The sequence below is a fragment of the Carassius gibelio genome, chromosome A7 (assembly GCF_023724105.1).
Source record: "Carassius gibelio isolate Cgi1373 ecotype wild population from Czech Republic chromosome A7, carGib1.2-hapl.c, whole genome shotgun sequence".
Lineage (NCBI taxonomy): Eukaryota > Metazoa > Chordata > Actinopteri > Cypriniformes > Cyprinidae > Carassius > Carassius gibelio.
In genome coordinates this window covers 38,010,790-38,033,636 of record NC_068377.1, presented here as the reverse complement: position 1 = coordinate 38,033,636, position 22,847 = coordinate 38,010,790, and the positions used below count along the sequence as shown (strand labels likewise).

The window sequence follows — 22,847 nt, the reverse complement described above, 5'->3', positions numbered from 1 at the left end:
AGGATTTACTTAAAGAAACCTCATCTAGAATATTTATCCAGTTACATATATACATCATTTATGTAGTAAAACACTTGCAACTTGTAATTACAAGCAATGAACATATGAACATTAATGCGATGCCTCACTTCCTCTTTGACTGAAAACTTTGACTCCAGCCTCATCTTGTGTTCAGGACATTCTGAGATCTATTTATTTACTTATTTATTTTTTATTTTTTCAAATAGGCAAGTTAATGTTATTACATTGAAATAAAACTTACTGACTTTGCTCACACATTTCCCCTGCTTGTTAACAACTTCACAACATTTTTTCGTGCATGTTTTTGTAAAACATTTCCCCCCTCTGTGTTACACTTTCAGTGTACCAGGTCAAAATTGACCGGCTTGTAAAAAATAGCTTATGAATCTCACATTATGCTCTATATCACCAAATATTAGATTCAATATTTTTGTCAGCTTGTTTTCTTTCAATTGTGACAGACTTTGCATTATTTTTAAGATTGATTGCAGTCATTGTTGATCTGACCCTAATGCACACTATAGTGTGATAAACAGTGCAAATTATTTTCATATTTTATTGCTTACTGAAAAAAAATATCCACATATATATATATATATATATATAAAGAAAAAATGAAAAACAATAATAATATTATTGATTACCTAATTGAAGACACTCTTGTGATTTTTGTGATAATATAGCATAATAAGAGATTTACAAGCAATTTTAATAGGCAGGCCTTTTTTGACTGGGAACACTAAAGGGTTAATTGTGACTTTATATATAGCCACGAAAATAATCTGAACACTTAGTGTGTTTCCACATGAAGTATATTTTAAATGAACCAAACTCAGTTCAGTTAAAGTGAACCAGCGGCAAGTATGTGTATGAAGTATATTAAGAAACAATAAATATGTTGTTCAAAATGAAGACCGAACACACTTTCTGAGTGTCACGTGTTAGAGGAACATGTTCATATGTTAATGATGAACTACAGTTGTGGTTTTTCATGCTGAGAACTGACCACCATGATTGTGGTTTCACTTAGGTCCGTTAGCGAAGTATAAACTCCCGTTCTCTTCTGTCTCTTTATTCAGAGAGTGTGTGTTTGTGAAATTAATCGTAAATATGTTTCGGAAGATGAAATGCAGGACTTTGCTGCTGGTTCACAATATTTCACTTATTATCTCTTTCCGAAAAAAAAGCGAGAAATCAATCAAAGGAACAGGATCTGACGAAGATGATAGATGTAAAGAGCATACAGACAGATACTTCTCTATCTGTAAGTCGATTCTCCTACTATTTCTGGCATTCCACTCACAGATCAGAGATAAGTAACAATACTTTTATTAGAAACAGACTTGATCCTGCCAGTACTCCTATATGTAAACACCGATGGACTTTACTGGACAAGAAATTATGGAACATGATCTTCCTGCTACCTCACCAGTATGTTATTGGAAATAAAATTAAAGAAGTTTTATTCAAAATTGTTCACAGATATTACCCTTCAAAAGCAAACATCTGTACTTTTTTTCCAACTGTGTGTAACTTTTGTACATTCTGTGGCTGTGAAGGAGAAATCATTGAGCATGTTTTTGTTGATTGTCCCCTTGTAGCTTCCTTTTGGTCCCATTTACAAAGATTTATTTCCCAAATGATAAAAAATAATATTTCTCTAAGTAAATTTGAAATACTTCTTATAGTCACTGAGACAAATTTATCGGCCAATTAAAACTATGTAATTAACTTAATTATTATTTTAGTTAAATATTATCTGCACAAAATGATTTGGCAAAGAAACAAACCCTCCTTTTACAATTTCAGAATAACAGACCTTAAAAAATATTGGAGCAGCATTGAAAAAAAAGAACAACAAGTTAAACAAAACAATCAAATTATTTCATTATTTTAACTTTAATGCAGACCCTTAAGTGTTTTTCAATTATGTATCTGTTTATATATATATATATATATATATATATATATATATATATATATATATATATATATATATATATATATATAAATATATATATTATTTCCTGTCTCTTATCTTGTTCTCCTTGTTAAGATCTGATTTATGAAGCTGTATATTGATTCAACTTGGTTTACGTCTTAAAATTGTATTTTGACAAAATGTTAATAGAAAAAAAAAAGATGTAAAGCATGAGGTGGTGGGCGGGATTAACATTTGAAAGCCTCTGATTGGCTCTAATGTGGCCAATGAGATCATTCTGTGGGTTGGTCAATGGAGACACGCAATCACAGACCGCTGTTTTCCCTTCAGAAATTTACATAGAGCAGTGAATTAAAACTCCCATGTTGTCATAAAAATAATGATATTGTTAAAGACATGTATGATGGTTTTATCTGTATCAGTGAGGTCAGCGCCCAAGAAGGGCTCAATGAAGGCCGTCAGTAAGAGAGCAGATAAAGGAGGAGAGAAGCGCAAGAGATCCAGGAAGGAGAGCTACACGATCTACGTGTATAAAGAGCTGAAGCAGCTTCATCCTGACACCGGAATCTCCTCCGAGACGATGTTCATCATGAACTCTTTCATCAGCGACATCTTCGAGCACATCTCCGGTGAGTCTCGTCTCGTCTCGTGTCTCTCCAGCATCACACCGAGAGAGATCCAGACCGCCGTGCGTCTGCTGCTGCCGGAGAACTGGACAAACATGCCGTGTCTGAGGAACAAAGACCGGGACCAAATACACCAACATCATCAACGAACCCGAAGACTCTTTAAGAGCACCACATCATCTGGAGAAGAGCTCTTTCTGTTCAATCAGAGGAGCACCAATAACTTCTGTTTAGTAATAATTGTTTAACAGTAGTGTTTGCAGGATTCCTGTGGGGTTTGGAAATGTATGGGATTTGATTCAAGTAACTTCCAGGTCTGGGAAAGTGTGGAAAGAAGAAAGCGGATGAAAAATGGTATGGAATATGTCCAAATTTTGACTGCTACTGTATATAGAATAGAGTATAAGCATAAACCATTTTTTTTGCAATGATAACTCGAATGTGATCAAACACTTGTCACTATTTGACAAACAGGCCTATGTAATGGAAGCAGGATATTTAACAATTTAACAATAAACTTTATTATTCAAAATGAGTCTGACATCAGTGCACTTAACAGTAAACTTCACTTATTAGAAATTACAACACAAATATAACTAAACATATATAAGTTGAATTATGAAATAAACAAGGTAACTGTGTAGAAGCAAGCTTTACTGCCAAACCAACAGAGACAGGCACAGCTTTTCCAAACGTAAACCTCTAAAATGAATAAATAATAATAATGAATACTATTTTCTTCACAAATTCTATTTTGTATATTTTCTGGTAAACAAATTAACATGCAGAACATAATTCGTTATATAAAATAGATTTTTGCAGTTTAATATTCACAAACACTAGTCTATATTGGGATTTGATTTAATTGTATTGACCAGTTTTAATTTATTCATCAAAAATAAGACTAATTCCATGAAATTCCACGTTATTCAGTAAATTCCATTGTTATGAATGTAGCAAACCAATATGATAAGTTCATTGTGAGAGTAAAAGGCAGTTTATTTTCTTAGCATTGAGTGTCTCCAACTAGGTGACAATGTAGCGTTAAGGCCCCAATTTACTTCAGACGAAACCAAAGAAAGAACTGACATTTCGAACAAAATCAGACCTAAACGAAGTTTGTTTTGAGTTTGTTTCGACAGTTCGACCAAATTGAACTTTCTGGAGGAGTTAGTTTCTTCTCCTAAACACCTTTGAGTTTCTATTGGTCCGTGACGGTTACACAATCACTGAGTGTGTTCTGAAACTGGTTCAGCAGAAGTCAGGAAAGAGAGAACAACATCTCCTCGTCTCTAGAAACATGAATAATACACCGGAGTGTGGAATAGCTGAGCTGCACAGATATATCCACACCTGTAAGATTCAGAGAAAACAGAAATAGAAAGAAATAGTAACGAAGCTTGGTGTCGACGACATGGAGTTATGTAAAGAGCGACGCAGAGAAACAACTGAGACAGAAAGTCTTAAATTATTATATATTAAAGGAAAGAGTAAAGATATATAAGGTAGCAAGTACAAAATACATGTGTTACAAATAAATGTAACACCATACTGCTGCATGAACACACAGTAATAAACCTTTGTTTTTTATCAAAAGTAAATCATGACACCACACTAAATATAAAAAGGCCTAACAATTTATCCAGTTTAATATAATAAATGAACACTAATATATGTATTTTTTTTTTTCACATCATGCTTCAGTTTTACAGACATTCACACTTCCCATAAAGGACTGATTATGGTTCTCTTGTATTGCAAACATGATACTTGACTCTGAACATTATTCTTTTGTCTGTAATATTCTGAGCATTGGTGCCCGTCTCACACCTAGATTGTCTACACTTCTTCATTTCATGGTTGTTGTGTTTAGGGGATACGAGTCATGTTCACATTAATCTACACTCCGCCTCCAGAAGCGTACTTTGTGTCAGTACGTCATAAATAGAAGGAGGCATCAGTTTACTGTCAGGATTTGTCGTGTCACATTGCAGCGTGTAGACAGTGTAGACAGCATCACTGATTATAATGGGTTCTGTTGTATTTTGTTGTGTAGACACCAGTCAGTCTTTGTGTTCAGTTTATTTTGAATACTGTTTTCTTTCTGCTGTTTTATAATCCATCTGTTTTATAATAGTGAACCTCATGTGACAGAAATAATCAAAATGTTATTGTTTCATAGTGATATCACATTTCTGTAACCGTTAATTCGTAATGTGATGTTTTCTATATATTTTCTCCAGATCATGTACATTTGTGCTCACGGTAGAACAAGGTTTATTTTTTTATTTTTTTTGAAGGGTAGCACATGAACTTAACCGTGTTAAATGTAAAATTAAAATATACATTTATGAGATTATTCTTGGATAAATCACTTAAACTGAGGAGCTCAAATTCAAGATGAAAAAACACAATTTTACTCCGAGGCCCAAACGAAGCAAAAATGTAATTTGGTGCAGATGATAATAGTTATATGGAGATATAATTCTGAAAGCTGATAATGTAAATCAATGAGATCTTTAGAACAGAATATTTACATAAATGATATTCAAATACTTATAATGTTGAAAATATAATACAACACAATGATAACTGAGAGAAGAACAAATACAGTTATGTTTGGATAATCAGGTTAATATAAGCTGCTTCAGTCCAGTAAGTGTTTGACTTGAAATATTACTAACACTGTAAAAGTTACTTTTACCTTAAATTCAGTAAAGATTTAACAGCAAAGAGACATTTCTAGAATTAGACTCAAACTCCTTTTACTCCGACGACAGAAAGCATCTAGCATCATAAAAACAGCATGTTGTTCAGATGTAATTTGAGATTATAATTGTTGTTTGTGGTATTTAAAGGGTAACTTTCAGTAGCTTCCAGTGAATCTGACACACATGAAGAAACTGGTTTTGGAGTCGATGATGAGCAGGAGCTCTTTCTGTGTGGAGTTAGTTCTCTTGTTCTCCATGTGTTGTGTTCACAATCTAATCTACAGCGCAGGTGAATCAGAGACACTGGATTGAGTGAGAGTGTGAATGTGTGTGTGTTAGTCTTGTGATGGACTCGTGTCCAGTGTGTTTCCAGCCTTCAGCCTGAGACTCCAGCATCCTGTGACTCTGAGCTTTGGAGAAGAGATGATTATTCCTCTGTTACAGCGACTGCCTTTGGGCTTCAGGAGATTTAACTGTCAAACACACACACACATACAACATTTATATTCAGCTCAATTTGACACTTTCTGTTTTGCTTCCACTGCAGGTATTGATTTATGAATCAAATAATATTTACAGATAAATATGGATCTATATAACAGATATAAAAGACAGAGTAAAGGTTTGTCTGAATGTGAATTGTTTGAGGAAAAAGACATTGGGTCTCATTGATGAAACACGAGCAGAATTAATGTTTTAGTAAATCATTCGTAAAGCAGTTCTGACGTAAACTTTCAAATTCATGAAAATGTTAGTTGGTATGAAAGAAATGTTCACCTGCTCTCTAACACGTGCAAATTAACTTTGAATTTTGATGCACTGCCATAATAATGACGAGATTATTTGCCCTTTCCTTCTTTTTTATTTTGTTCTTTATTCATTTCTTTTGCAGCTGAGTTGATAACTGTAAAACACAGCGCTCCAGTCACAAATAGAGACAAACATCTACTTGTACAACCTCTGTCTACAACAATGAAGAAGTCAATATTACTGGTTAGACTACTGCGTCTTTATATTTAGTATAATTTATAAAAATGAGACACTAGTAGGTGAATGCTTTGCTGCTGTGGATATTCAAAAGCAGAGCAACTAAAGTTTATCAGCTGAACAAAACCTCTGAGCCACCAAAGCGTTTTCCAGCGCCACCAACTGGTCGTTTTAAGAAGAGAGTCTGACATTTTTAACTCCGAGTTTTTGAGAAGGTGTTTTATGCACAAATTGCTCATAATTTACTTGTATATTTTCTCAGGTTTGATGAATGAGGCCCATTGAGATGAGAGAGACGGATCAGACAGAAGTGTTACCTCTCGCTCTGGAGCATTTGTAAAGCAGCACGACTGTCACCAGCAGATACGGACAAGCTGCCAGAAGAAAACCGGGGATGATGAAGAATGAAATCTGAGCTGAACGTAACACAAAAAACATGATTAATGTATATATTCATCCCGCGTCATATTTAACCCACTACAATGTCGCTCAATAATTCACCCTTTAAATGATTATTCTGTCATCATTTACTCAAACCCATTCATTCAAACATGTGACTGACTTTCTTTTGTGGAAGAAAGATGTTTCACTTTTCTTTGGATAGAAAAGAAAGGAAAAGTGAAGGAGTGGTATGTTTAACCTCATGTGCACTTATGAGATTTAAAAAAAAAACCCGCTTTATGCTGTACTTCTTTCTTAGATGATGATTTCATGGTGTGTGTGTGTGTAACGAACCATACTGATAAAATTCTAGCTCGGTCTAAGCTAGAAAATGTGATAAATATGTGTTCTGTGTGAACAGCTTGGTTTCAGTTTTGACTTCTTCACACTGATGGTCTCATGTAACCAGAGGTGGAAAGTAACGAATTACATTTACTTGCGTTACTGTAATTGAGTAGCTTTTTTGTGTACTAATACTTTTTAAAGTAATTTTTTTTAATCTAAAAAAAATAAAAATAAATCGCTCCCTGGAAACTACGGCAGTAAATAATGGGCAGGAGGGCAGGAGGGCAAACTGGCGCTAAAATCACAAGAAAGATGCAGACGGACAAAACAGGTGTTAGTGGTGCAGACACCGCTGAAAACGAAACCCCGTCATATTCTGAAGTCTAACTCGAAGGAAATGAAGTGAACCCCTGGCCATATGTATGCTCTATTATTCAGTGTAAGCTGTACTACTTGCCTAGGAAGACCAAACTAGCAGCTTATAAAATCTTGACAAGACATCAACCCTTTGCAAGAATGTAGAGGTAAGCTAAATAATTGCATCGTTGCATTGGTGGTTAAAATGAAGCTTTGACATTTTAGCAAGAGGTTTTGCACAAATTACCCAAAAAGACAGTGGTGAGGAGTGTGCTATATCGTCTGCGATAATATCATAATTTTTGTTTTAATGATTTGCACGCACATTTATAGTGTGTTCTTTCACTGTGTGATTCAGTCTCCTAAAATGCATTTAGAATGATCACAAAATTGAAGATATAGGGGCAGAAAATTCACATATTAATATAATTTCATATATTAAATCAGAATCACACAAATAATGCCGTCTTTTCCTCCAAAAATCATTATGAATATATACATACAAATATATAACAGTTCAGTAAACAAGTTAATTAAGAGACTTGCATTTTAGACACCATATTGCCTTTTTTAGCTTTATTTCTACAACAGAAAATAATTCCAAACACAGCCACCAAGGCACAGTTTTGCGTCTCTGAGCAACGTGACAGTGTTTCGTTCCTGAATGAATCAACCGTTTCAATGATTCGGTTCAATCGCAATGACTCACTTATTAACAGTGAATTGCTGACACATACTGGCCATTTTAATTTCACATTTAAAGTATCTTTAGATTTTTTTTCAATAATTAATTTCTTATCATTTCAAATGAGTATTCAACATTTTATGTCTGGTATTTTAAAACATTATTCATGCATTTGTAACTGCAGGTTCTTGTCCTGCACCAAATAGTGTAATACATCTAAATGCCACTTCCAATGAATCTTCTGCATTTCCTCTGCATTAAAAGATGAGTTTGTTGATACTGATTTGCCTGGTAACAGCCCAAATGTTTTAGTATTCTTAATAACTGATTCCTTTAATTAAAAACAACTAGTTTGAGATTAATAGGCCTATCCCAGGGGTTTCAAACTCAGGCCCCGTCCACACGGAGACGCGTTTCTGTGAATATGCACAATTTTTTTATCGGATAGGCATTTCGTCCACACGGATCCGGCGTTTTCGCAAGGTGAAACCACTATTTTTTGAAACCGGGTCCTAGAGTGGATAAATTTGAAAGCGCCGTCTTTGCGTTTTCGTCTGGACGGCTAATCCGTATATTTTCTGAAACGATGGCGTCATCAGCCCACGTCTCCCCCCTAGTCAGACACCTCTACATCACGTAACAGCAACAAAAACATGAACAAACACTGAACGATTGTCTTTTTATTAACTAACATTAACACTGATTAATAAATGTATTGTTCCATGTTCGTTTGTGTACCACGCGCAAGGTTTATGAGCATAGTCCAAGTCTTCTTCTCTGTTTTTAGTGTATCTCTGTGGCAGAATTACAGTGCCACATACTGCTCTGGCATGTATACTACATCAATATGCGGTTTCGTGTGGAAGCGGATATTTCTTGAGACGAGGAAAAAAAAGATCGGATTGGGGTAAGCTCCGTCTCCGTGTGGACAAGGCCTCAGTTCCTGGAGGGCCGTAGCCCTGCAGAGTTTAGTTCTAACCCTGCTCCAGCACACATAACATGTAGTTTTCAAATAAACCTATATGATTAGATTAGCTGGATCAGGTGTGTTTAATTAGGGTTATATCTAAACTGTGCAGGACTGTGGCCGTCCAGGAACTGAGTTTAACACCCTTGGCCTGTCCCATTTTTGACTCACTCCCACTGTTAAAATGTAACTAAGTAATTTTTACTCTGAGTAAATCTTAAATGAGCTACTTTTTACTTTTGCTTGAGTAGATTTTTAGGCTGGTACTTTTACTTGTACTTAAGTAAAATTTCATTAATGTAATGGTACTTTTACTTGAGTAGAATATTTTTATACTCTTTCCACCTCTGCATTTAACCACATACCATCAGAGATGCAGACTTCTGAACTGAGCGCTGATAACAACTTGGGTTGTCCTTGTCCTCTTTAGTCCGGATGACATGGCGTCCCAGTTTTCCAAAAATAACTTCAAATTTTGATTTGTCTGACCACAGAACAGCTTTCCACTTTTGCCGCACTGCATTTTAAAAGAACCTTGGCCCAGAGAAAACACCTGCGCTTCTGGATCATGTTTAGATATGGCTTCTTTTTTGACCTATAGAGCTTTAGCTGTCAACTGTGAGTGGCACGGTGTATTGTGTTCACCGACAATGTTTTCTGGAAGTATTCCTGAGCCCATGTTGTGATTTCCATTACAGTAGCATTCCTGTATGTGATGCAGTGCCGTCTAAGAGCTGAAGATCACAGGCATCCAGTACGGTTTTCTAGCCTTGACCCTGACACACAGAGATTGTTCCAGATTCTCTGAATCTCTGGATGATATTATGCACTGTAGATGATGATAACGTCAAACCCTTTGCAATTTTTCTCTGATAAACTCCTTTCTGATATTGCTCAACTATTTTCTGCCGCAGCATTGGGGGAAATGGTGATCCTCTGTCCATCTTGACTTCTGAGAGACACTGTCACTCTGAGAGGCTCTTTTTATACCAAATCATGTTCCCAATTGACCTCATAAGTTGTAAATTGGTCCTCCAGCTGTTCCCTATATGTAAATGTAACTTTTCCAGCCTCTTATTGCTACCTGTCCCAACTTTTTTGCCAAAATGAGCCAATATTTGGCATGACATTTAAAAGTTTCTCACTTTCAAAATTTGATATATTATCTATATACTATTGTGAATAAAATATATGTTTATGAGATTTGTAAATTATTCCATTCCTTTTTTACTCACAATTTGTACAGAGTCCCAACTTTTTTGGAAACGGGTTTGTATTTTCCATACTATACAAATGGTTTATCAAATGGGTAGCACTTTATTTTACAGTCCTGTTCCTCATCTACATACTATGTACTTATTATAGTAATTACAATAACTATGTAATAACTAGGTACTAACCCTGACCCTACCCCTAAACCTAACCCTACCCCATGTAGTTACCTTGTATTACCAGATCTTTCTTAGATAAATACACTGTAAGTACACTATAAGTACATGGAAGTACACGTACTGTAAAATAAAGTGCAACCATCAAATGTCTTTTCTAAAAGTGAAACATATTTGTCCTTTGTGTTTCATGGGTTATGAATCATTATGAAGCATTTATTTTTCATTGATTTATCAACTCTATTATTGAGAAGATTGGATATGTCAGGCCACATTGCTTCTTTCAGTCTCATAAGAACTCATAAAGAACCTCAGACTAATGAAATAATTTGCTAAATGGACTCTTATGGCAAAAGTTTGAAATTATTTGCAGTCATAGGCTGTTAACTTTTAAAGAGCTCTCACCCTTCTGTACACAGCCATCTACTGTAATCATGTTACAATGATTGACATTGTCAACAGACTTTATGGTCACAATTATGTATATGGTACTACTGGATATAAACGTATGTTTTATATGTGTAATAAGCAGAGTAAGTGCAACATAAAGTGAAGATACGTTTAGAAATCATGAAGCTCGTGTCAGAATACCAGTCTGTCAGTCAAATCTGAATCAAGAAAACTCATATATTATAAAAACTTCATCTCAGACGCAGATAAAAGTGAAAGATGAATGAATGAGTGATTTTTTCAAATATGAATAAAATAAATTGAACACGTGTGTGACGCGCTAGAACAGACACACTTTCTCACTCACATCACACACACACACATTCGAGCATCTCTTTTCTTTTTAATGGCTGTTACATCTCTAAATGTAAATGTAAGTGTTTATTATTTTATTTACTCACCATTAACAGACAGATTTATTGGTTCACTCTCCTGTGATGAGTTTGGTCTTTCATCTCTCTGTCCTCTACACGTGTACTGACCCTCATCAGATGTAGTTAATGCTCTGATAGTGAGTGTGTCTGTGTTTACAGTGTAACGATCAGACGACTGTAACTTTGCACTGTCTTTATACCACTTATATCTCCAGTCAGTATGATTAGACTCAATCACACACTTCAGATTGGCCGTCTCTCCAGTGAAGTCAGGACTCTTTGAATCTACAGTCAGTTCTGTTTTGGGTAAGACTGTTAAGATAAAAACATAAAGTGAATTAAATGCTGAATAAAATGCTTGAAGAAAATAATTATATTGTTTTATATTAATATATACTTTTACAGTATGAATATTATACATAGACTTTGTCATATTTGATAATGTTTGTCATGTTGTGGTTTGTTCCTGTGGTCAGTTTTGTGCTCTCAGTGTTTTCTGGAGGCTCTGGCTCTGTCTCGTCCTCAGACAAACACCTCTGACTCGTCATAGAAAGCAGAATGAAGCTCCTGCTGAAGGAGAGCTGAACACCTCCAACTACAACCTCATATGAGGAGACACTGAATCTCCATCAACTTCAGCAGACGATCTGAAGACTTCAGCAAATCATTTAACATCATCATCTGTCACTTCATTCTGGATTTAATAATCCAGTAAAAAAGGCACTTGCTTCATTCTTGAATTAATCTGCCTTTTGAATGAAAGACTCACATGCTGCCTCTTACTAGCCTTTACTTTCATATTTAAAAGTAGCACATTATTGCATTCCCCCTCCCCTCCCAAAAAAAAAAAAAAAAAAATTAAAAAGTAGGTGGGTTTTACCATTCACAGAAGCAGAGCGTGATTTCCAGCATGAAGTGTGAATTTAACGTTGAAACAAGACATTGAGGTACGATGGGGAAGTTGCAAATCATTTAATATGTGTCCACTGTTTTTTTAAGTAAAAAATAGAGAGATTTGCCATTTTAAAACTATTCAATGTGATTCTGAGGTTACTTCCTTGACATCTGCAATCAAGGCTTGATAAGACCAATCTTTAAAAACTGAGATAAATTAGATCCAACTAACTACTGTTTGGCATCTGTGTGATCTGCAACCTGGGAAAGTTATTCTGTAGCATCATAAATGCTTGACTATTAGACTTTATCACCACACATGTGATTTTTACCAAATTACCGTACATCTGACCAGATCTATACATTACATACTCTAATTGAAAAACATGTTAACCAAGATAAAGGTAAAATATATGCTTTACTGACTTAAATCTTTTGACTCAATTTGGGACTTATGGTAAATGGACCGCTTTTATATAGCGGGACTGGTTACTGGTTAATATAGGGAGGATAATGACTAACAAGTGAAGACACCTGAGTGCAATTAACAGGGGTGCAATTACTGTGGTGAACAGACAAGGCTTTGTGGGAATTGTAGTGCCTACGGTGAGGTGCCTATGGGGAAGGGAGACCACTAGTGGAGACTCAGGGAAACAGAGACCAGACAGCGTGGCACCTCTATGATGAGGTGTGGGGTCTACTGACAAATCCAGATCAAGAAAAAAAATATTGTAATAAAAATAAAAAAACGAGACCCTGCTTGCAGAACTTTGTAAAATTACATGTGCACCGACACACAACAAATAATGCATGCAGGTTAAAATTAGGCAAATATCCACTAATGATAAAGATACAAAATTGGACAATTAAATTCCGGAACCAGTCTGCAGGACAGTGTGATACAGGGACTGAGACGGGCGATCCTGAGGTGAGAAACAGAGGTGAAGATCCCATGGTGAAACAGGAGTGAGCGAACAGTCTAGAGTAAAACAGGAACTGAAAGGGATGAGAAGACTAGGCATGAACATTGCAGACTGTAAAAACAATCTGACAAACACAAGACGAAAGACAGGGCAATAAAAAAAAAGGAAGTGATCCAGGATGTCCCTAGCAGGTACCCAACTCCTCTCCTCCGGAACGTAACCTTCCCAGTCCACTAAGTAATGGAATCCACGTCCCCTCCGTCTCAAGTCCATAATACGATTGACCGAATAAGTAGGTTCCCCATCTACGAGTCACGGTGGGTAGGGAAACCGGGGTCAGCGGATTAATAGTGGAGTTAAACACAGATTTGATTTTTAGGTACATGAAAAGCGGGATGAATTCTCCTGTATGCCGGAGGAAGTTTGAGTCGGACTGTCACAAGACTAATAATTTTGGAGACAGGGAATGGGCCAATTAATTTGGGAGCTAACATGTTGGAAATGGAACGGAGCAGAATGTTCTTGGTAAAAAGCCACACTTTTTGACCCACAATGTATACAGGAGGCCTAGATCGGTGGTGATTGGCTTTAGCCTTAGTGCGTGCCCTCACCTGGAGCAGAGTCTGACGGGCTCTGGTCCATTTGCGGTGGCAGCTCTGGATGAAGGCGTGAGCAAAGGGGACCGCGACTACAGTTTACAAACCGGAAGGTTGGTGGTTCGATCCCCGGCTCCACCTGACCAAGTGTCGAGGTGTCCTTGAGCAAGACACCTAACCCCAGCTGCTCCCGACGAGCTGGATGACACCGCCGTCGGTGTGTGAATGTGTGTGTGAATGGGTGAATGTGAGGCAAATTGTAAAGCGCTTTGGATGGCCATGTGGTCTGTTGAAAGCGCTATTTAAATGCAGTCCATTTACCATTTACCCAACCATGGAGAGTTGTTGGCTCCAGGATGAAGGATTCTTGGATACCAAACATGGCAACATTCTCTCCAAATCTTGGTTGGCTCGCTTGGACTGACCATAGTTTGGGGGATGATAACCCAAAGACAAACTAACCATAGCTCCCAATAATTTACAAAGCACTTGCCAGGATTTAGACACAGATTGGGAACCCCTATCAGAGACCACATCCATCGGGAGGCCATGGAAACAAAAGACGTGATCAAAAATGTGAAATAAGGAATCAGGTTTGATGTTTTTGGAACCTGGGCGGTAAGAGAGAGAAAAATCAAAACGTCTGAAAAAAGTGCCCACCGAGCCTGCCTGGAGTTGAGTCTTTTGGCAGATCTAATATATTTGATATTCTTATGGTCGATCCAGACAATGAAATGTACCCCCAGCCCTTCTAACCAATGACGCCACTCCTCCAATGCTAACTTGATGGTCAACAATTATCTGTTACCAATGTCATAGTTACAGTCTGCAGGTGATAGACAATGGGATAAAAACATGCAAGGATGTATCTTGTCATCTGAGGAAGCGTGTTGGGAAAGAACTGCACCTATCCCCACCTCTGACGTGTCAACCTCCACCACAAACTGACGTGTGGGATCAGGGGCGACTAAGATGGGAGCCGAAACGAAGCCGCTTGGTTGGTAAATACAGCCTCGGCTGTATCGAATCACTTGAACATAGTTCTGGGGGAGGTCAAGGTGGTCAGAGGTGCAGCCAGTTGGCTGAAGTTGAGAATTAAATGCCTATAGAAGTTGGTGAACCCCAGAAGCCGCTGTAGAGTCTTATGGGAATCTGGAATTGGCCAATCTATCACAGCCTTAACCTTGTCAGAAGAGACGTTGTAACCTACAAAAGAAACATACTGTGCATGAAAAACGCATTTCTCCAGCTTGACAAAAAAAAAAAAAAAAACATTTTCTAGTAGCCTCCTGAAGCAATTGTCTGACATGTTGAACATGTTCATGGAGAGACGAAGAAAAAAATCTATATGTCATCCAGGTAAACATATATGAATTAATCTACCATGTCTCTCAACACATCATTCACGAGTGCCTGAAAAAACGCCAGAGAGTTGGAAAGCCTGAAGGGCATAACCAAATATTAAATGCCCTTTGGGGGTGTTAAGAGCAGTTTTCCATTATTTTCCCAGCTCTTCTAACCACATTTTGAAGTTGTGACCTAAGTTAACAGTCAAATTGCCAGACCATATGGTACGACCATAGCATGTTATAGATTCAATGGCTGATCTGTAAAACAGTAACATGATAGCTTTATCCACCCCAAAGACCCTGAGCCTTCTCAAGAAATGTAAGTGCTGACTCAGGAAAGGACGTAGTACCATAGATGCAGTAATTTGCTTAGAAAATGAAATCAGGAAAGCTCAAGTGAGAAGAAAAATTGTCCTAGGAGTATTTTTCGATATCGAGAAAGCTTTTGACATGGTATGGAAGGAAGGGCTTTTAATTAAATTAGGTAAAATGGGCATTAATGGGATGTTGTTTAATTGGATTATGTATTTCTTAAAAGAAAGGAAAATACAGGTAAGAGTAGGTAAAGAATACTCTGATACCTACGTAATTGATAACGGAACTCCTCTAGGTAGCGTTTGCAGTCCTGTACTTTTTAATATTATGATAAATGGGTCATTATATGCAGATGATGGAGCCTTATGGGTAAGAGGAAGAAATGTAAGATATTTAGAGAAGAAAATGCAGAAAGCAATAGATACTGTTGAAAGCTGGACTAACCAGTGGAGATTTCGTCTTTCAGTAGCAAAAACTCAAGTAATTTTTTTTCTCAAAAAAGAGGAAATCCCCTGAAGTTAAATTAAAGTTATATGAGCAGACTTTAGAGCAAGTATTATTAGATATTTGGGAGTATGAATGGACTCAAAGCTAATATTTGGAGCACATATTCAAAAGGTAATCGATAAATGTAAGAAAGGAGTTAATGTGTTGAGATGTTTGGCAAGACTGGACTGGGGTGCCACAAGACACTCAATAAAGAGAGTATATTGTGCATTAATTAGATCAGCGATTGATTATTGAAGGATAATTTATGGTCAAATATTAAAGGTCATTTTTTTAAATCATCCAGTTAAATATGTTCTGGGAAACTGCTGGGAATATGAACAATCTCAGGTTAAAAGTTTTGGATGGATAATAGAAAAGCAAACTCAGCAAATAGGTATTAATAATGTTAATATTAGTCCTGGTTTGCTAACCGCAATTAAACGTCAAAGAAGAAGAAGAAGAAGAAGAAGAAGAAGAAGAAGAAGAAGAAGACCTCGAGGTCCAGAGTTAAGAACCGCAGGCAGAATATGGAAACAGTAGGGGTGACGTTTCCATAAGACGGCTAGAGCTTCATTGGTTTGGGGGTCATATCAACTGCCTGATGATTTGCTGTTTAGAGTGAAATTGGAATAGAGTTTGACTGCACCAGAGGATTATTTTGAACTGATTTATTGGATTACTCATCGGACATTGGACTGAGGACTTTGTAACCGTGGGTCAGTAGTGGAGAGGAGTGTGTGAGCACCGGCCGACGGCTCGTATAGGTGAAGTAAAATATGCAAAAGTACTGGGAGATGGAAACTTACTTTTTGGATGTAGCTCTGAAAAGCAGATAGAGAAGGCAAAGAAAATGAGTAGTGTGGGGAAAATTAAAATAGCAAAAGTGGTAAGAGTTGGAGGGTGAAAAGCTGAGAGTTGTAAAGGAATAATGGCAGGAGTTCCTCTTCTGGTGAACATGAAGGAGCTAGTGGAGAATTTGAGGATGAGAAATGGATCAGTAAAATCTGATAAAATAATGAGGAATTGACAAAAAGGAAACACAGTCTGCTCTGTTTGAATTTGACTGTAAGGACCTCCCTAAAGAGGTATACTTTGTTTATGTTAAATATAGCATAATTCAAGATAATTCATAACAAAGCCTATGAGATGTTATAACTTCCAGGAATTTGTTCATGTAGCAAGGGGATGTAAAAAGCCAAGAAGATGTGCTAGATGTGGAGGGGATCACAATTATGGAAAATGTGGAGAAGCTGATAAACAAAGGTGCTGCAATTGTGGAGGCAATCATAGTGTTGCCTTTTGAGGATGTGAAGTAATGAAACAGGAGATGAAAGTACAACAGATTAAAGTGAAGGAAACATTTCTTATGCTGATGCTGTCAATAGAAGTGAGGGAGGATGCTAATGATGTTGTAGATGATAAAATAAAAATGGAGGTGAGCATAAATAATGTAGGACGATTTGGGAAGAAAAGAAGAAGTTAGTTACTTTTATAGTGGGAGAAATAAATGCAACATCTGAGATCAAATCTAAAACTGAAAAGATTCCAATCATAGTTAAAGCGTCCGTACATCATTTGGAGTTAGAAGGATTAAAGTGGGAAGAAGTAAGAGATGAGTTTAATGTGCAGTCAAGTCAAGATCTAACATGTGTGGGTTGATAATATTAATTATGTCAATCCTTCAATGGAATGAGATAAGTCTAATTGCAAACGGACAAGATTTTAACCAATTTATAGTCACTAGAGAGGAAAAAACAGAAGTATTATGTGTTCAAGAAACTTGGCTAAAGCCTAATTTGGGTTTTGTTTTAAGTGGATATATAGAAATTAGACAAGACAGGAGAGAGGGTGAAGGTGGAGGGTGTTACATTTGTTAAACAGGGAATTCCTCAGAGTTATAAGCTTGGGAAATGAGCGAGAATATGTGGGAATAGAGGTTTGGGGAGGAAAATCAAAATTATCAATCATAAATTACTCTAATCCAAGTAAAAAGCTTGAACTGAACAAACGTATAGATATATGGGGACAGGATGAGAACAGTGTTGTATGGTGTGGGGATTTTAATGAACACAGCACATTGTGAGGATGTGAAAAAACTGATAATAATGGTTTAGTATTAGAAGAGTTATTGGAAGAAAGAGAATCGGTGTCTAAACAATGGTAATATGATAAGGATTGATATCAGGACAGGAAAGGAATCAGTACTTGATCTTACTTGGGTATCAAATAATTCGGCATCAGTTTGTGATTGGAGAGAATACAAAGATGGGATCATGATCCGGTTATATGTAAAGTCAATATCTCTGTAGTGGACAAAACAGATGGAAGAGGAGGAAATTGTTTTTTTGGAAAAGATGATTGGGAAAATTTTCAAGTAGAAAGTGAAAGATATTTAAGTCAAGTTGATAATTGTATAGATATAGAGTTATTAAGTGATGAAGTAAAACAAGGAATATTACTAGCAGCAATAGACTATAGCTAAAGGTAAAGTCATAAAAAGAGGAAATCAGTTCCATGTTGGAATGATAATTGTAAAACAGCAGTAAAAAACAGAAATAAACTTTCAAGTTATTAAAAGGACTCATATTTCCAGCACATGATACAGTATAAACATGCACAGGCAGATGTAAGAAGAACAATTAGGCAAGCAAAGCGGATATATTGGAGGGAGTTTTGTCGTTTAATAGAAGTATCACTCAGATACACTGTAAAAAATTTCCTGTAGAAATTACAGTAACTTACTGGCAGCAGTTTGCCAGTAACTTACTGTAAATTAAACTTACAGTAAAAATACTGTATTCATATTTACAGTACCATTTAACTTGCTGTAAATGTATTTGCAGTAATATATTTTTTTACTGTAAAACACAATTATGTTTTTTTCTCCTTTTATATATTTTAATACAATAAAATATTACTTTACACTGTGAAATTTACTGTAATTGGTTCACTTTTATTATGTATTGTAAAACCTTACAAATTATTGTATTTCAACAGGTCTCATGTCTCAGTAGTAAAAACTATAAAAAGAAAGACAGAAGACTGTTTAACTTCTTTTATTGGTTTAATAGTTAAATTGTAATACTTGAAATAACATTTTAATATTCTTGCAGATTGTACTTGCAGTTTTCCAAAAACTTGAATACATTTCATTTATACATAAAAGTTTCATATTAATAGCATTTTAAAACAACAGACATGAACAGATTCAGTAATAAGAACAATCTTAAAAATTTACAAATTCAGAAAACTCCTGTGTAGAATGTATTTGCTCTTAGTAGCTTAATAGTTTTGCCAGCTGAAATCCAGAAACTCCTTAAAGGGATAGTTCACCCAAAAATCAGAATTAGGTCATTAATAACTTACCCTCATGTCGTTCCAAACCCGTGAGACTTCCGTTTATCTTCAGAACACAGTTTAAGATATTTTAGATTTAGTCTGAGAGCTCTCAGTCCCTCCATTGAAGCTGTGTGTGTGATATACTGTCCATGTCCAGAAAGGTAAGAAAAACTTCATCAAAGTAGTCCATGTGACATCAGAGGGTCAGTTAGAATTTTTTGAAGCGTCGAAAATAAATTTTGGTCCAAAAATAGCAAAAACTACGACTTTATTCAGCATTGTCTTCTCTTCCGGGTCTGTTGTGAGACAGTTCAAAACAAAGCAGTTTGTGATATCCAGTTCATGAATCATTCGATGTAACCGGATCTTTTTGAACCAGTTCACCAAATCAAACTGAATCATTTTATACTGTTCGCGTCTCCAATACGCATTAATCCACAAATTACTTAAGCTGTTAACTTTTTTAATTTGGCTGACTCGAGAACGAGTCAGTAGTTTGTTCATTATCTGGCTCAGCTCGGTGTTCATCTTCAGTTCTCTCCTCACAGCAGTTCAGTCAGTGTACTTTTTGAGTAAATGAATTACTCCGGGATATTGGTTTGTTTGAACTCAGAAGTGTCAGCCACATTAAAAAAAGTTAACAGTTTAAGTAATTTGTGGATTAATGCGTATTGGAGATGCGAACCGTTTAAAATGATTCAGTTCGATTTGGTGAACTGGTTCAAAAGGATCCAATTACATGGAGTGATATCCGAACCGGATATCACGAACTGCTTTGTTTTGAACTCTCTCTCACAACAGACACGGAAGAGAAGACAATGCTGAATAAAGTTGTAGTCTTTGCTATTTTTGGACCAAAACGTATTTTCGATGCTTCAAAAAATTCTAACTGACCCTCTGATGTCACATGGACTACTTTGATGATGTTTTTCTTACCTTTCTGGACATGGACAGCAGACCGAACACACAGCTTCAATGGAGGGACAGAGGACATAAATGGAGGTCTCACGGGTTTGGAACGACATGAGGGTGAGTTATTAATGGGTGAATTAATTTTTTGGGTGAACTATCCCTTTAATGAAGGAGGATACATGAGGGTTCAGACCAGAGTTCTTCCTTTGCACCATCTTCCCACTTCTTTTGATGACGTGGAACTTTGAGGAGCACTTGCTGTTGTCAGGGTTAACATTTAACCTTTACATAACAGAAAAAAAAGTTAGATCATTTGATGTGAAAAATGTCTAACAAAACAACCAAATATTCACAACACAACCAAATACAGAAATGCACTGCAAATGGCACAGAACACAACGGAAATATTTCCAGGGGACCCAATATGTGACGAACCCGGATGGAGCATGTTTAGTACTCAACGTCTACTTTTGTTTTCTTGCAAAAAATACAGAGATTACATATTTATGACATACAACTTTATATGCAATATAAAAAATGTAAAAAGAACATGAGGGTGAGATATTAATCTATACATTAGTAACATTGTAAAAAAAATTGTAATGTTATGTTTAAATAAGTTTCATAGGTAAGAAATGTAACGTAATGTAGGGTCCAAAGATGAAACAGCTAATTTTAAAGTTGAGACACACACAGATAAATAAAGCATATTACGAAAACTTTTTTGTATAAAATGTATTTATTTGCAACAGTTATTTTAACAGCAATAATAAGACATTTATGTCCTAAGTACAGCTATTAAGCTGATAGACACCATGCTGCTTTGTCACGAGAACATCCCAGGTTAAAATAATGAGGAAATTACGTTGGCTAAATCCGAAATCGCCCCCTTAACACTCATTTACTCATTTCTACATTAGTCCACTAATACGGTTCACTTGAAGCTGTGAATGAAAACGAGTGAGTGAATTCGGACAGCCGTTGATCGCGCATTGGATGTACACAGTCGGGTTCGTCACTTACTGGGGTCCCCTGAAAACATTTCCATTGTGTTCTGTGCCATTTGCGGCGCATTTTCGCGAACGAGATTATGTTATTCTCCCGATGCTGATGTACAGAACAAATGTTACATTTGAAGTAGACATATTTTTCTCTTGGTTGTTTAGTTTCCTTAACTTTATGTGTTTGCGGTAACATTAAATGTCAGACTGAGGGGCGGAGAGGCTTTGGAAAGTGTATGGGCATTCAGGAACTGCACACGAAAATCTTAAATTCGCCGTGTTTTTATGCCCTTTGTCATGATTAATAAAGGCGTATAATGTCTCCACAGAGACGCCAGTGTTTGCAAACGACACGAACATTGCGGGTTTTACTCTAGCACTACAAGCATGACGTGCATTTATATGGGGTAATCAGTTAACAGCAAGCGATAATAGCGGGAAAAAATCCGACTGACTTTAAGCTAAATCCACGAAAGCTTTGTTGTTCGGCTAACAGTTGACATGAACACTCAACAGCTCCTGGAGTGGTCAAACCCAAGGCAGAGACCCGTTAATGTCCATATTTTGATGGTGAAACGTTCAGAAAAGGGAAAGAAAGGAAATAAATATGAATGTTTGCACAGTGTCACCACAACTCTCTCTAGCTCTCTTCACAGCATAAATGTGAGGTGACTGCGCGCCGTTCAGTGGCAGCGTTTTTTTTATTTATATTTTTGTTTTAGTTAAACCAAAGATATAATATATTTAAAGTAAAAGAAGTAATATTTGTACCCACCTTTGCATCTGACTGGTTCTTTTCGCATCTGTGTGTCTTGTTTTCTTCTTTCTCCAAGTGGGAAATAAAACTTGATCTGTGATTGGTCAGGTTTCGCGCTCATTTTTTTCTTTACTGTATTTAGATTTACAGTAAATAAAAATACTGTAATTTAGTGTCGCCAAGAGGGTATTCCCCAAAATGTAACTTTAAAATACAGTAATATGCTGTATAACTGTCCTACAGTAAAATATAGTTCATTTTACAGTTAAATACTGTTCAATTTACAGACATTTCTAACAGTGTAGGAGAAGTTTGGAGATTATTAAAAAGATGAGTTTTCCAGAAATGTTTTCTTATGTTGGAATGAAAGACAATAAATACCGGACAGAGTGCTTCTTATTCCTACCCCAAAATACAAAATGGAACGAAACACAATCTTGATACTCAATCTGTGTATGAACATTTTTATATATTTATTTGCTTTTTTAACATTTTGCGTTTACTTGTACTTTTAAGATTTAAAAAATACTTTTTGTACTTAAGTACAATAAATATCACATACTTTAAGACTTTAATCAAGCAATATTCTGGTAATATATCAATACTTTTACATGAGTATCACTTTCAGGTGCTTTCTCCACCACTGACTGTACTGAGCTACAAATATTGATTTAATGAGCTTTCTTTAAATCAAGAAAAACTTTCACTTTCATTGATCTACAGATGATACATACAGCAACTTTCTACAATAATTATTGTTGTATTTGTGTATTGTGTTATATTGTGACACAACATGTTGTACTTCTGGAAGTCTCTCTGTAATGAAGCGGCTGATGAAAGCTGCTCTGTGATTTAAAGATGAATTATTGTTAAGTTAATGTAATATGAAAGATGATGCATACATTAAACAAGGTTAGTAATTGTGTAAAAGCTCTAGTCACAGAGTCTCTGAGCAGAAACATGAATGTCCAGCTCTGTGTGTAATCATAGAGACAGAGACTACAGTAAAAGTAAAGAGAGAGACTGTCTCTCCTCTGA

General features: G+C 36.2%; 2 protein-coding genes across 2 annotated transcripts in view; both read right to left on the bottom strand.

Moving 5' to 3' along the window:
- LOC128017541 (basement membrane-specific heparan sulfate proteoglycan core protein) overlaps positions 1-22,847 on the bottom strand; it is a 1,082,135-nt gene that overhangs the window by 187,191 nt on the left and 872,097 nt on the right. The gene's annotated exons all lie outside the window — the stretch shown is intronic.
- Positions 4,956-11,682, bottom strand: LOC128017443 (fasciclin-2-like). Its single transcript, XM_052602842.1, has 3 exons — positions 11,262-11,682; positions 6,605-6,703; positions 4,956-5,773 (listed from the first exon to the last, which is right to left on the bottom strand). The coding sequence occupies exons 1-3, from the start codon at positions 11,665-11,667 to the stop codon at positions 5,739-5,741; spliced, it is 540 nt and encodes a 179-aa protein (XP_052458802.1). The 5' UTR covers positions 11,668-11,682; the 3' UTR covers positions 4,956-5,738.